The sequence below is a fragment of the Lepus europaeus genome, chromosome 14, assembly GCF_033115175.1.
Source record: "Lepus europaeus isolate LE1 chromosome 14, mLepTim1.pri, whole genome shotgun sequence".
In the NCBI taxonomy this organism is placed as follows: Eukaryota; Metazoa; Chordata; class Mammalia; order Lagomorpha; family Leporidae; genus Lepus; species Lepus europaeus.
Window position 1 is genome coordinate 24,342,762 of NC_084840.1, and position 15,517 is coordinate 24,358,278.

The following is a 15,517-nucleotide window of genomic DNA, read 5'->3' on the forward strand; positions in this document are numbered from 1 at the left end:
TTCTTCTTCTCAAAGCTCTATTTCTATTAATATTTATAATGCACTTAACTGGTTGACAGGTTAGATGGATGGACAGCTGGACAGACAAATGAATAGAAGTCTTCACCAGAAACATCTTTGACATAATTCCTCATACAGTTCATTTTCATTCTCTTTTTGTTTGGTCTCTGGAGATGGGGGTGCATTACTTAGGAGCCCTAAGGGTCTTGGTTTTTGTTTTGCAGAGAGGTGTGGGTTCTCTTTATCTCCCTCCTGTGATGTGTGCTGTAGATTTTTCTTTTTCTGCACGTACTCTGCAGCGTTATCAGGTTTAAGTTTGAATGACCATGCTTTCTAATATCCTTATCACAGAGCTATGGGCTGTGTTTTTTAAGGCGTATAAGAACTCACCTCTTCTACCTGAGGGACTTATGGCTTGATGAAAGTTTGGCTTATGTAAAGGGAGCACATGGTTATTAAGTAGGGAATACATTTTTAGTACTCATTATCTTCCAACATACTCAGATGTCACAAAATGAAAATAACATGAAAGAGGCATGTTGAGAGTACAGTCGTATTCTTTAAGGAAAGGCAGGTGTGCTGACTCTGGGGATACTCCTGTTTGAGAAGCAGGGTATTGAAGGACAGCAGCTCCGTTTTCCATGTCATTTCCTTTCTTGTCCATTTCTGATACTGAAGGGCCCATAGAGTGACCAGCGTGGAATTTCAGAAGTTCTTTGAAAGAAATATTCCAGCAGGTATCATTCTGATCCTTACTCAAGGTTCACGATGTGGCCAGCTTTAGCTTAGCTTCTCCTGGAGGTGTTCAGTTGACTGAGGGCAAGTCACTCCTCATCCAAGCCTCAGTTCTCTTGGTGTCATTTGAGACACGATAATTTGTGCTCCAAGGGGTTAAATTAGCTAATAGATTTGTAAAATCTTTTTTTTTTTTAATTTTAATTTTTATTTATTTATTTTTTGACAGGCAGAGTGGACAGTGAGAGAGAGAGAGACAGAGAGAAAGGTCTTGCTTTTTGCCGTTGGTTCACCCTCCAATGGCCGCTGTGGCCGGCGCATTGTACTGACCCGAAGCCAGGAGCCAGGTGCTTCTCCTGGTCTCCCATGCGGGTGCAGGGCCCAAGGACTTGGGCCATCCTCCACTGCCTTCCCGGGCCATAGCAGAGAGCTGGCCTGGAAGAGAGGCAACCGGGATAGAATCCGGCGCCCCAACCGGGACTAGAACCTGGTGTGCCGGCGCCGCAAGGTGTAGGATTAGCCTGTTAAGCCACGGTGCCGGCCAGATTTGTAAAATCTTAATATTACCCAGCAGGTGAATGCTCAGTAAACACTAATGGGAGTGCTATTTCTGCTTAAAGCATTTGATGAACCACATGAACCTGTTGCCCTTGGACTCACATGGGGTGGACTTTTCTCGAGTGCGCATGTGGAGCCTCAATAACTGGTCCAAGTATTATCGCCAGACGCTGCTCTTTGGGGCCCTGCAGGATGCCCAGATCAACTCAGTGTTCAACAAGTACTGTGTCAATTTCCAAGGCCAGGTGAGTTCTTCCTTGTTTCCCCCTGGATCTGCATGGAATGCTACTTATGTTTCAGATCCTGAGGCAGAAGGAGATGTTAGCATGTAGTCGGCAAGGGGCTGGCTCCTCTCCTGATGCTTTCATTGGCTCCTGGCAGGTGGCGGTCAGGAGTGTCCCGATGACCGGCTCCATCAGTCACGTCCTGGCACAGCTCCCACACGTCTTCCAGAAGATGGAGGCCGAAAGCCTGGCTTCTGTGATTGATGCCAGGTAATCCACCTCTCCTGTCAGGCCCCACATCGAGAGATTTGACTTCGGCATGTAAACAGAAATGGATTCGTTGTTGCTTTTATTGATAACCACCCTCCAGATTCACTTAATCCAATCTCGGAGGAGGACAGTGAAGCCCAGAAGGAAGTGGTGATGTGGCCTAGGTGTCACAGGTGGTTAGTGGCACAGTTACTTTAAATCAAGGCTGTTCCCCCCTTGATGGTGGCATGTTTGAGTCATGTTACACTGCCTTGTGCCACAAAGTGTCCTGTGTCAGCCAATTATTGTTTCTATCTCCGTATATTTTTTCCCCTTTTTCCTCATTGTTTAATTAGGGGATCCCATGATAGTGTGATGGTGCTTAGCAGATGGTAGATGTTCAGTGATTATTTGTTGACAGCCGTGTGAATGCTGTGGTGTGTGCTTCCTAGAAGAAGTCTCTGGGATAAGATGGCGTTATATCTGTTTTTACAGTGAATAGTGTTTTTTTAATGTGCTTACCAAGTTTTTAATGTGCTTATCAAGTTTTATCCTTTCATCATCTCTGAGAGGAAGCAAGTCATAGTGGCCTCTGTGGGAGTCTCTTAATCTTTAGAGTGTGACTCACCCAGGGTCTGTAAGTCAGTGGACACTGTGGGCTCCCCTGAAGACTATTAACTTTACCCTTTGCCCTTCCAAATTAGATTTAACTTTTTCGTGAACAAGATTCTGCCTCAGTATCGCGATGCAGTCATGTCCCACACACTCATCTATGTCCCCTCCTACTTTGACTTCGTGCGTCTCCGAAATTACTTCAAGAAGGAGGAACTGAACTTCACCCACATCTGCGAGTACACCCAGAAATCTGGTGTCTCCAGAGCCAGGCACTTCTTCCTTCAAGGCGAGAAGCAGTTCCTGCTCCTCACAGAGCGCTTCCATTTCTACAAAAGGTAAGGGGATGCCGGGTCTTGAGCTGTGCAGACCGTGTGTGCTTCGGAGCACACGGTAGTCTTTGTGGAATTCTCAGGTCATCCCTCCCTCTCTATCACTCTTTCAGAGAAGCCAAAGAGTTTTGGGCTGGAAAGACTCTTGGTTGGTTGGTTGGTTTTTGGAAAAGGTTGCAGAAACAAAACCATAATCCATGTTGGAATGTGGCTCTGGTCAGACATTACAGAGTTGAACAACTGCAAGTACAGGAAGAGGAGAGAGCTGGCACTGAGCACATTGAGTGCAAGGCCGTGTGGGGGGGTGATGGAGGCCGAGCACATGTTGGTGTTCAGAAAGTTGCAGTGTTCCCGGGGAAATGTGCACAAAGTGACTGCCTCACCAGGGGGAGCCAGGGCTGTGGGCCTCCAGGTGTTGGTAGGAGGCAAGAGGAGGACTTGGAGTGGAATATTTATAAGTTGCAGTGTTTGTGAATTGGAGAAACTTAATTGATGAGCCTTTCGTTTTTAAAATTCTGATTAGAGAGTGAGTTATAGTGAGGCACCTTTTACCATCCCGGAGAGTTGCAGCCCTCATTGGCCCCAGAGCTCACATACTTACTTGGTGGTTTTGCTAAGTCTCTGCTGACCAATGACAAGCATTTCAAGCCCTTATCTATAGAGAGATGGAAATCAGATTCTGGAGACTGGCCCTTTGCTATATTGGGTAAAGCCGTTGCCTGCACTGCTGGCAGCCCAAATGGGCATCAGTTTGAGTCCTGGCTGCTCCACTTCCAATCCAGCTCTCTGCTATGGCCTGGAAAAGCAGTGGAGGATGGCCCAGAAGAAGCTCCTGGCTCCTGGCTTCAGATCAGCCCAGCTCCAGCTGTTACAGCTATTTGGGGAGTGAACCAATGGATGGAAGATCTCTTTCTCTCTGTTTCTCCCTCTTTCTTTCTAACTCTTAAATAAATAAAATAAATCTTTAAAAAAATCACATTCTATTACATCTTCCGCTGATTTCACAGTAATGTCACAGAGAAGTCCATGTGCTGACTTTCCTGTTTGACCCGCAGTCGTGCATACCAGTGTGTGGGTTTGTGTTCTCTGAGAATCCCAAATGCCTTAGCCAGAAATCCTCCAGGCTCTGGAGCACTTGAGGTGCTGGCAATCCCCAGACATGTGCTCATTACCCGGATGGTAAAGGAGGAGTTCCAGCAGCCTGCCTGGGCGCTGCATGATAGAATGCTCGTTAAGCATTCTATGACCAGTTCCTCCATGCGTGGGAACTGAGACATGACTAAATTTGCATTTCCCCATCTCTATTCTTGGCTACCCAGACAAAACTGTTTGGTGAAAGACTGTTAATGAATGCCTGCTTGTTAGCCTCATGATTTGCTTTGTTCTAGTAAGGAGTTGTTTCAGTTCAGGTTGGGGAGTATTTGGGGGGAGTTGTACTCACCAAGGCTTAAAAGCCCTTGGCTTTCTATTGTCCTGACAAATGAAAGCAAGCCCTTTAACTGAAGTGGATGGATTGGAAAGCTTCCCAACACGCTTGTCTTTAGCAAGTGTGAGTTAAGTTGGACTGAGGGCTGCTCTCAGATATCTCAGCAGCTTTGCAAGGAGAGGGTATGGTTGTCAAAGGAGTCCTTTATAGACAGGATTTATAGGATTTATTTCTCAAACTGTCTTGCCCCCAAAGTCACTGTGAAAACCAATCTCAGCATGTTCTGTGTGCTTTGTGCCCTGGACTGGGCGTATGGGTGTTTCCTGTGCTGACGATGGATGAAGACACAGTAATGTGCTTAAGAGTTCAGGTAGCAGCTGATTACCTCGAGGTTTCCAACTGTAGAGTTGTTTGCTTGAGTGGTATCCAAGGGGATCGTGGGTGTTTTGGTAGGCAGTACCTCAGTGATTTAGTTTTTTATTTAGCCTTAGGAAAAGTGCGTGTATTTTAAACTGTAGTATACAGCTCTGAAGTTCTGCTTTGGTATTCTCTGTGACAGTTGGCAATGGTTAGGAAGACAGAATTTAGTTTTGAGCTAGCAAACATTTTTCAGCCTGAAGATTTGTTTTCTTTGTGGGAGAGAAAACCAGTAGAACCTTAGGACTGGATGTTGCCTTTGGTCGTGATCGTGTTCCCAAGCATAGTTCACAGCTCTTTCCCTGTGCATTTTCAGTGGTTACCTCAGCAGGGAGGATTCTCAGCCAGTCTGGAGGTGACAATTTTATTTTATTTTATTTTATTATTATTATTATTATTATTATTTTTGACAGGCAGAGTGGATAGTGAGAGAGAGAGACAGAGAGAAAGGTCTTCCTTTGCCATTTGTTCACCCTCCAATGGCCGCTGCGGCTGGCGCGCTGCGACCAGTGCACCGCACTGATCCGATGGCAGGAGCCAGGTGCTTCTCCTGGTCTCCCATGCGGGTGCAGGGCCCAAGCACTTGGGCCATCCTCCACTGCACTCCCTGGCCACAGCAGAGAGCTGGCCTGGAAGAGGGGCAACCGGGACAGAGTCCAGTGCCCTGACCGGGACTAGAACCTGGTGTGCCGGCGTCGCAAGGTGGAGGATTAGCCTATTGAGCCGCAGCGCCAGCATGGAGGTGACAATTAATGGGATTTTGAAGGCGACCTGGGTATCTCTGAGTGCTCCGTGCCCCTTTGTGAGAACCCCAGTTCTTTTTTAAAGATTTATTTATTTGTTTGAAAGTCAGAGTTACAGAGAGGCAGAGGCAGAGAGAGAGAGGGGTCTTCCATCCACTGGTTCACTCCCCAAGTGGCTGCAGTGGCTGGAGCTGTGCCTATCCAGAGCCAGGAGCCAGGAGCTTCTTCCAGGTCTCCCATGCGGGGTGCAGGGGCCCAAGGACTTGGACCATCTTCTGCTGCTTTCCCAGGCCAAAGCAGAGAGCTGGATCGGAAGAGGAGCAGCCAGGACTCAAACCGGTGCCCATATGGGATGCTGACGCTTCAGGCCAGGGCTTTAACTTGCTGTGCCATAGCACCGGCCTGAAAACCCTAATTCTAAACCTAAGTTTAGAGTTAACTGTTAGGGACCATACAGAGGAGCCAGCCTTTCAATTCATGTGGTTGCTTTGTTTAACAGTTGGTAAGTAAAATAGATTCCGGAATGTCCTTGATTTTAGATCACCAGGGACTTCTGTTTTTGTAGGGATCACTGAAGATGCAGACTTCTGTGAGGGAAGATGAGGGAGGGAAAGGGTGCTCACGATACAGAGTCAGCCTGTTCTCTGCCCCCCTCTGCAGAGGCCCTGGATTCCTCATCTCCACTGTGACTAGTAAGACTGGAAGCCGTTTTTTTTTTTTTTTTTTTTTGACAGGCAGAGTGGACAGTGAGAGAGAGACAGAGAGAAAGGTCTTCCTTTTGCCGTTGGTTCACCCTCCAATGGCCGCCGCGGCTGGCGTGCTGCGGCCGGCGCACCGCGCTGATCCAATGGCAGGAGCCAGGTGGTCTCCCATGGGGTGCAGGGCCCAAGCACTTGGGCCATCCTCCACTGCACTCCCTGGCCACAGCAGAGAGCTGACCTGGAAGAGAGGCAACCGGGACAGGATTGGTGCCCCGACCGGGACTAGAACCCGGTGTGCCGGCGCCGCAAGGCGGAGGATTAGCCTAGTGAGCCGCGGCGCCGGCCCGTTTTCTTAGAGTTAGAGAGAGGGAGAGACCAAGAGAGATAGATCTTCCATCTGCTGGTTCACTCCCAGGTGGCTGCAGCAGCTGGACCTGGGCCTGGCTCAGGCCCAAGCCAGTAGCCAGGAGCTTCGTCTGGGTCTCCCACATGGGTGGCGTGGCCCAAACACTTGGGCCATTTTCTGCCGCTTTCCCCAGGCTATAAGCAGGGAGCTGGATTGGAAGTGCAGTAGCCAGGACAAAAATTGGCACCTATGTGAGATGCTGGCTTTGCAGGTGGCAGCTTTACCTGCTGTGTCATAACATTGGCCCCTTATTTATTTATTTATTTATTTATTTTTTACTGTTTATTGGGTTTTGCTGTTTTGTTTTTTCCTGATTATACAGCATTATACAATTATTGTAAAAACTTGGAAAATCAAGGATTGAAAAAATAAAATGCAGTCTCACCTATTATCTCACTGCTCATATACATACTCTTTTGGGTGTATTTTTTTTCTTTCTTTTTTGTATAACTATTTGCCCTCAAATATGTACACCCACACACATTTACAGGTGTTTTTTTAAAAAATACCAGAATTGGGATCACTGTATACATGTTGGGATTTTTTTCCCCTTATCAATTTTTTTTGTTTTTAAGATTTATTTATTTTACTTGAAAGTCAGAGTTATACAGAGAGAGAAGGAGAGGCAGTTGGCCGCAACAGCCGGAGCTGCGCCGATCCAAAGCCAGGAGCCAGGAGCTTCTTCTGGATCTCTCGTGCAGGTGCAGAGGCCCAAGAACTTGGGCCATCTTCCACTGCTTTCCCAGGCCATAGCAGAGAGCTTGATTGGAAGTGGAGCAGCTGGGACTCGAACTGGCGTCCAAATGGGATGATGGCACTGCAGGCAGTGGCTTTACCCTCTACGCCAAAGTGCCAGCCCCCTTATCATCAATGCTTCATGTGGTCTTCGAAAAAAACTTCAAAAGCGTTAACATTCTGATTTCTATATTTGCATATCAGGGATGTTTGTTTAAGTTAATATATATATATATATATATATATATGGCTGTGTCACATTCTCCTTCCTCCCAGCTTTTCATTTGGAAAGATTTCACTTCAAAAGCAAACCATACAGCTCTAACAGTAAACATCTCAGAACTCCCCAGCTGTCAGCATTTTATCACACTTGCACACACCTGGGTTCTCTCAGTTTTTTTTTTTCCCTTCCTGAACCACTTGAAAGTGAGATGGAGGAGGCTTCCTAACACTTTACCCCTAAATATTCCAGCATGTTCTTTTTTGCAGCCACAGCATCAGTTTCTTACCACTTATGTTTCTGTGGTATCATCTCAGAATTGTCTGTGTTCACATTTTCTCGGTTGTCCACAAAAGGACCATGATAGCTTTTTTTCCCCCTAATCCAGGATTCAGTTAAAGATCTGATACTGCATTTGGTTCACTTATTTTGTTAGTCTGGCTTGGTTCTCAGCAGAGGAATTTTGCCCCCCAAGGAACATTTAGCAATTTTTGGTTGTCAGAGTGGAGGATCATTCTCATGGTTCTAGTGTTCAAGGCCAGGGATGCTGCCATGTACCCTGTAGTGCACATGACAGGCCCACAACAGACAGCAGTCAGCTCAAGGCATCAGAGGAATGTGAATGAGAAGTTCTGTTCTACAGTAACTTTCTTGCCTGCTTTTTTTTTTTTTTTTTAAGATTTTATTTATTTATTTTCAAGGTAGAGTTACAGACAGAGAGAGAGGTCTTCCATCCGATGGTTCACTCCCCAAATGTCTGCAACAGCTGGAGCTGAGCCAATCCGAAGCCAGGAGCCAGGAGCTTCTTCTGGGTCTCCCATGCAGGTGCAGGTTCCCAAGGACTTGGGCCATCTTCCACTGTTTTCTTAGGCCATAGCAGAGAGCTGGATTGGAAGAAGAGCAGCTAGGACTAGAACCGGAACCCATAGGGGATGCTGGCTTTGCAGGCTAAGGCTTAACCCACTACACCATAGCATTGGCCCCTTGCTTATTTTTCTTGACACTGACACTGGCATTATTTGAAGAGTACAGTTCAATTTTCTGTAGGATGCCCCGCGGTCTGGGCTTATCTGTTTGTTTCCTTATTATTTCCTAGTGCTTCCCAAACTTTGATGTAGAGTCCCCTTGAGGAGCTTATAAAATACAAATACCAAGTTGCATCCCAGTGCCAACTAAGTCACAGTTTTGGGGATGGGAATCAAACCTATGTATTGAAAAAGGAACAGGGACAGACATTTGGCACAGTGGTTAAGATGCCATGCGGGCACCTGCATCCCATACTGGAGTGTGGTTGCAGTCCTAGCTCCTCCACTTCTGTTCTGCCTTCCTGCTGATGTGTACTCTGGGAGGCAGCAGCTGTCCCTGCCACCCGTGTGAGAGACTTGAAATGAGTCGGGTTCCTGGCTTCTGCCTGACACAGCCCTGGCTGTTGTGGACATTTAGAGAGTAAACCAGCAGGTAGAAAGTATCTCACTCTCTGATCTCTACCCCGCTTCAAATGAAAATGATCAAAAAAAAATTTCTTTAAAATTTGAACAACAGCCAGGTGATTTCCGCATGCATCAGGCTGGGGACCCCTCACTTAGCGTAAACCCTTTTCAGTGAGAATTCTCCGTAGCTGATGGCGTTTACTAGTCATCCCTCGCCTCCAGAGGCACGTGACATCCTTTCAGCTGTTTCTGGCAGTGCTAAATCACCAGAATTACCTGGTCAGTGTGGATGTACTAGATCACTAGGTATACTAGATCTCTCTGTGTAATCACATCCTTTCTAATGGCCGCATAGCAACACATTGGTTATATAAGTTACTCTGCTTCCCTTTCATGGGAGTGTAGTTTTTTCCATTCTCAGCTATAACCGTCAGTCTCTGTGTCTGTGGTTTACACATTCATGAATTCAGCCTCCTGAGGTTCACAGATATTTAGGAAGAAATTGCATTTGTGCTGAACATGTAGAGATTTTTTTTTCTTGTCATTATTCCCTAAACAATACTATTTAACAATTATTTGTACAGACTTTTTATTGTTTGAGTATTATAAATAATCTAGAGGTGATGCAGAGTTTGTAGGTTCTGTGCAGATACTACACCATTTCATCTAAGGGACTTGAGTGTCTGCAGATTTTGATATCCACAGTGTTCCTGAGACCTGTCCCCTGCAGACACTTAGGAATGGCTATGTTGCATAATACCAAGGACATCAGTATACGTGTATTTGGTGACATACCTACCTAGTTATTTTCTTAGGCAGATTTTGAGAAGAAAACTTGTGAGCATAAGAGCTGGACACAAAATTTTGGTTCACACTGCCACTGATGTATTTCTTCCCATCTTGTGGTTATTTTCCACTCCCTTCAGGAGTTCACACACAAAATAATTTGTACTCCATCAATCTATGTCTGCAGAACCCCCAGACTAAAATTATTGAAAGTGACTTGATAATCACCATCACTGTTCTCATGTCCTTTTCCTGGTTTTTGGTGTTTGAGTCACTTTTGATTGAATGTCAAAGACGAGGTAAATAATTCTTTCAATCTAGGCATACCTCCTCTTATGTCGGCCACTATGCAAGTGTTGTCAGTCTAGCAAAATCTGGTGGCTGCTGTCGTTACTTTCTGTAAGCCCCAGACCTCACAGTCCTCCAGAGGCAGTTAGCTAGGTATGGGCTCTGGAGTGTTGATGGGTTTTGCTCCGTGACCTGACCTCTCAGCTGTCAGCAAGCCCTGTGTATCTGTGCCAGGGCAGTGCCTTGGCATACTGTTGCCCCTACCCCAGCAGTGGGCTGCCCTTATTTGTTACTCCTTGCAAAGCATGAGGCATGGGTGAGCCGGGGGCTTGCCTTTTGGTTTGGCTCCGATTTAGGCAGGTTGTATTCATTCAGGGATTTGGAGATGGAGCCTTGGCTGGGCTCCTGTTCCCGTCCCCTGCCCACAGCAGTCACATTCTGTGTTGTAGGTGTGACGGGTTTTGGGGGGAAGGAGTGCCCAGCGTCTTCCCCAATAGGGGCAGGCTCTGCTTGTGACAGTCCAGGAACTTAGGTGGAGGAGGTCTCTTGCCCCTTCTCAGAGGTAGATGCTATTGCTTTTTAATGGGTGCCATCTTGGATTGATGGGAGAGTGTGGGGTTTAGTCCCCTCTGTCCTCACCATTGCCCACTGGGGAACAGAAGACTTTTGCTTCTGCCTACCTCCTGCAACCAGTTTACCTTTGCCTGGGATGGGCAAGTTGCCTCTCTCCTCTGCTTCAGGCTTTTGTCGTGGGTTTCAAGATAAGGGACTAGGAGGGGTGTGGGCATCCATGTCTGCTGCACCAGTGGGGTCTCTCTTGGATCCTTAGCCTTGCCACCAGTCTTTGGCCAGAACTCCCAGGAGGCCCCAGAAAGAGCCCAGGAGTGGAAGTGAACTCTTAAGAGCTGCCAGGGATTCTGAGCAGTCCCACAGGTCCCTGCTTGCTACTGTGGTTTGAGTGTGCCAGCAGAAGTTCATGCATCAGAGCCTTACCTCCTTGCAGTAGTGGCGACAGTGAGAGTGTTGAGAGGTGATTCAGTTATTGAAAGATGGATACGTTGTCATGGGCATGGCTTTGCTGTAAAAGCCAGCTCCCTGCATTGTGCTTACTGTGTCTGGCTGTGTGATGTCCTCTGCCATGTACAATGCAGCAAGAAGGTCCTCCCCACATCTGCCATGCACTGGGACTCCCCAGCTTCCAGTACTGTGAGCTAAATAAACCTGCGTTCTGTATAAGTGACCCAGTGTGGAGTGTTAGCTATAGCAACAAAAACCAGACTGAGACGCTTGCCCTTTAAGAAGTTGTTGAAAGCATGGTGTTTTCTTCCCACTGCCTTTTCTGGCAGCCACTGCCTCCTGGGCTCTGCCAAAGATGCAGTAGTTTGCATGTCCTGTCTGTCTCCAGAAGGGCTCTCATGCTGCTGAATTCCCTCTGTGGCTGGCTGGAGCTGGCTCGTGCCGGTTCAGAGCGCTTGGGGCTCTCTTTGCCCAGCCCCCGCATACAGCAGCATAGCGTTGGCAGCTTGAAACTGGCCCTGGAGGGCGTGGGCACAACAGAAGGGCACGTGCTCCCCCTGACACCCGCCTAAGAGCCGCTTGTCAACAGCATGCAGGCTGCCTCCACTGCTTCGGCCCCCCCTACCTACCCTACCTACCTTAGGACAGTGGCTCTGGGATCCAATGAAGCAATGCTTCTGTGATGACCTGGCTTGTTCTCGCTGGTGTGTGAGCAGGGTGCCTGTGAGCGTTCTGCATCCTGAGCAGAAGTGGAACTGAGTGGTTTTGTTCATTTTGGTGACCTGTGAGGTTGAACAGCGCATTCAGGTCTGTTAGCCAGGTGAGCTCCCTCTTTATAGAAAGGTGATGCTGAAGGTGAGACACACAATGGATCAGCTACATTAGGAAGAGGAAGGACTCCAGAGACATCAGGAGGAGCTGGGAGATAAAAAGACAAGGAAGCCATGTTCTCTGTGAATACAGTACAGTCCCCAAGGGAGTCTGACATCCTCTGTGTTAAGAGAGCCTAAGAGGAAAACTCAGAACCTTGGCAATCTTCTGTTCTCAGTCCCAGAGGGAACGTTTGGCCTTGACTCAAACCATACGGTGAGTCTCTCGGGTCCGCACCCCCGCTGGCCTGCAGCTCCATGCGGCCGCCGGGAAGAGGTGGGAGTGCAGACGCTGTGGAAACTAATTGCCTTCTCGGGATGCCTAATGGGCCCTCAGGCAGGCTCTTGTAAATGGATGAACTTGGGACATCTGCTGGGGAGTTAACACGTCTGCAGCATGACAAAGACTAATGGGAGTGCATTTACAATTGGCGCAGTTACTTCATGGTGCGGATCTGACCTCGGCTCGTCTCAGCTTGCCTGACACAGGGAGGACAATAGTAAAGTAAGAGCCTGCCTCGGTTTTCTGTGGCAGATGTCTGACCCTGCTCTACTGTTCTTCCTGCCTTACCTCAGCCTACCCAGAGTGGGTTCAAGGACTACAGATTTATCATTATCTCAAGCAAACATTAGGAATTCAAATATGTTGTCACAAAAATAAGCCCTTGCAGCTCCAGTTAGAATGACCTTTGTGTGTTACTGTGTCATTGTTTTCCTCCTCAGCAAGAAGCATCCAGAGTGGCCTGTGTCCCCTCACAGCTCTGAGGTAGCTTTTCCATCAGCTGTGTCTCAAGTGTACTTAGCCCTCCCTCTCTCCCGCTGTAACAGGTATACAATAAAAGGCATCAGGAATCTGATTTTCTATGAACTGCCGACATATCCGCACTTCTACAGTGAGGTCTGTAATATGCTGAGAGCCACCCACAGAGGAGAAGAAGCTACGTGGACCTGCACTGTCCTCTACTCCAAGTACGATGCCCAGAGGTTGGCTGCCGTGGTGGGTGTGGAGCGAGCAGCACAGATGCTACAGTCCAAGAAGAACGTCCACCTGTTTATCACCGGAGAAAAATGAGATTGGACAGGACAGGGCCCATGACACGATAGTAACGCCTGTTGTGCTGTGCCAGTTGGCCACTTATCGGTGTAAAAAGGAGAGGGACTGACGTGAGGAACAAGAACCAGGCAACCTCGGTGTCATTTGATCTTCCTTTTCAGGTCAAGTGTCCAGAAAAGTTCGGTGTAAACCAGATTTTGGTAACTCACATCTCAGAGTTCACAGGAGTCTAGAAGGACTCTGAGGGGTCAAGTGGAGGGAAATCTCTGCTTGTGGACCTTGTTTTAAGCCGTAAATCCTTTTACTATGATTTTATTTTGAGTTTATTGTACTTGGTAAATTCTTTCAGATTGCGTCTATGATTCTTTCTTTCTTTTTTTTTTTTTTTTTTTTTTTTTTGACAGGCAGAGTAAGTCAGAGAGAGAGTCAGAGAGAAAGGTCTTCCTTCCGTTGGTTCACCCCCCAGATGGCTGCTACGGCCAGCATGCTGTGCCAATCCGAAGCCAGGAGCCAGGTGCTTCTCCTGGTCTCTCATGTAGGTGCAGAGCCCAAGCACTTGGGCCATCCTCCACTGCACTCCCGGGCCACAGCAGAGAGCTGGACTGGAAGAAGAGCATCCGGGACAGAATCCAGCGCCCCAATCTGGACTAGAACCTGGGGTGCCGGCGCCACAGGTGGAGGATTAGCCTAGTGAGCCATGGTGCTGGCCAATACTTTCTTAAAGTAACATGTATAGCCTGTGTGAACTGGTTATAAGAAATTAGAATACTTCCACCACTGCGTGTCATCTTGATTTTGGATGGCACAAGTTTTGTGGAAGTGACTTTTCCCTAGCCAAACTTGTTTTAAACCTTAAATGCTAGGGCCAGTGCTGTGGCAAATAAGCTAAGACTCCACCTGAGGTGCCGGCTTCCCACATGAGCACCAGTTCATGTCCTGGCTGCTCCTCTTCCCATCCAGCTCTCTGCTAATGGAGATTGGCCCAGGTGCTTGGGCCCCTGCACCCACGTGGGAGACCCAGAGGAATCTTCTGGCTTCTGGCATTGGATAGGCCCAGCTCCGGCCATTGCGGCCGTTTGGGGAGTGAACCAACGAATGGAAGACCTTTCTCTCTGTCTCCTTCTCTATCTGTAACTCTGCTAACTCTACCTTTCAAATAAATAAATAAATCTTAAAAAACAAAACAAAACAAAACAAAAAAAACCTTGAAGTGCTCTACTTTAATTCAACCTAGAAAGATGCATTCATTCACTGATCTTGAATTCGTTATTGAAATCGTGTTAATATAAAACAATGTTAATTTCTGCTGTTTCAAGGAATAATTTTATGGAAGTTTGGTGTTAAATATCTGTTTTCAGCATTAATGTCTTTGTCGTGACTATAGTCATGGAAAGGAAATTGTAATTTCTTAGCATTCTTTTTTTTTTTGAAAAGATTTATTTATTTGAAAGTCAGAGTTACACAGAGAGAGGAGAGGCAGAGAGAGAGGTCTTCCATCTGATGGTTCACTCCCCAATTGGCCGCAACGGCCAGAGCTGCGCCGATCTGAAGCCAGGAGCCAGGAGCTTCTTCCGGGTCTCCCACGCAGGTGCAGGGGCCCAAGGCCTTGGGCCATCTTCCACTGCTTTCCCAGGCCACAGCAGAGAGCTGGATTGGAAGTGGAACAACTGGGACTCTAACCAGCACCCATATGGGATGCTGTTGCTTCAGGCCAGGGCGTTAACCCACTGCCGGCCCCTTTTCTTAGCATTCTTAAGAAAAGTTACAAGCACAGAACCTGAACCATTTGAGAGAAAGCTTCCAACTCAGTGTATCTGTCACCTCCATATGTTTTAGTCAGTGTTTCCTATAAACAGGGACATTGATCTGTGTAAGCATAAAGTGAAGATCAAAATAAGGAAATGACTTTTCATACACATTACCACCCAATCCTTGGGCCCCATTCAGATTTTGCCAGATGTCCCTGTACTGTCCTTTATAGCAAATGACCTATTGCCTTCAGTTACCCCATCTGTTTTCATGTCCTTTATTCTCAGACAGTACTTCAGCTGTTTGCTCAGCCTTTTCTTGGCCCTGATACCTTTGAGGAGTACTGGCCACTCATTTATGGTTGTTTTCATTCCTTCCTTCTGCTTTTCCTTTCCTTTCCTTTCCTTCCTCTTCCCCTTGCCTTTTCCTTCCTTTTCCCTTGCCTTTCCTTACCTTTACTCTTACCCTTCTTCTTATTTATTTGTCTGAAAGGTAGAGTGACCCAGAGAGAAAGATCTTCCATCTGCTGGTTCACTCCTTAAATGGCCACAACAGCTGGAGGCTGGGCCAGGCTGAAGCCATCAGCCAGGAACTACATCTGGATCTCTCATCTGGGTTGCAGGGACTCGAGTATTTGAGCCATCATCTGCCTATATGTTAGTAGGGAACTAGAATAGGAAGCGGAATATCCAAAACTTCAACCAGTGCTCTGATGTGGGATCAGCCTCCCAGGTGGTGGCTTGACCTGCAGTGCCACAACAGCTGCCCCTTGGCGTTACCTTTTAATTCCATTTCTCCATGAACTTTCTGAAGGGGTCTCATGTAAACTGTATCCATGCTACAGAGAATTTTTAAAAAAAAATTATTTATTTATTTGAAAGAGTTATACAGAGGAGAGACAGACCTTCCATCCACTGGTTCACTCCCCAGATGGCTGCAATGGCCCAAGCTGCACCAATCCAAAGC

At 47.3% G+C, this 15,517-nt stretch overlaps 1 protein-coding gene across 1 annotated transcript in view; it reads left to right on the top strand.

The window, feature by feature from the left end:
• The window catches only part of UTP25 (UTP25 small subunit processome component), a 30,362-nt gene extending 16,316 nt beyond the window's left edge, over positions 1-14,046 (top strand). The window contains exons 9-12 of the mRNA XM_062210286.1: positions 1,356-1,538; positions 1,675-1,787; positions 2,471-2,716; positions 12,577-14,046. Coding sequence (XP_062066270.1) covers positions 1,356-1,538; positions 1,675-1,787; positions 2,471-2,716; positions 12,577-12,820 — 786 coding nt within the window. The 3' untranslated portion in view covers positions 12,821-14,046. The remainder of the gene's footprint in view (positions 1-1,355; positions 1,539-1,674; positions 1,788-2,470; positions 2,717-12,576) is intronic.
• The last annotated feature ends 1,471 nt before the right edge of the window (positions 14,047-15,517 follow it).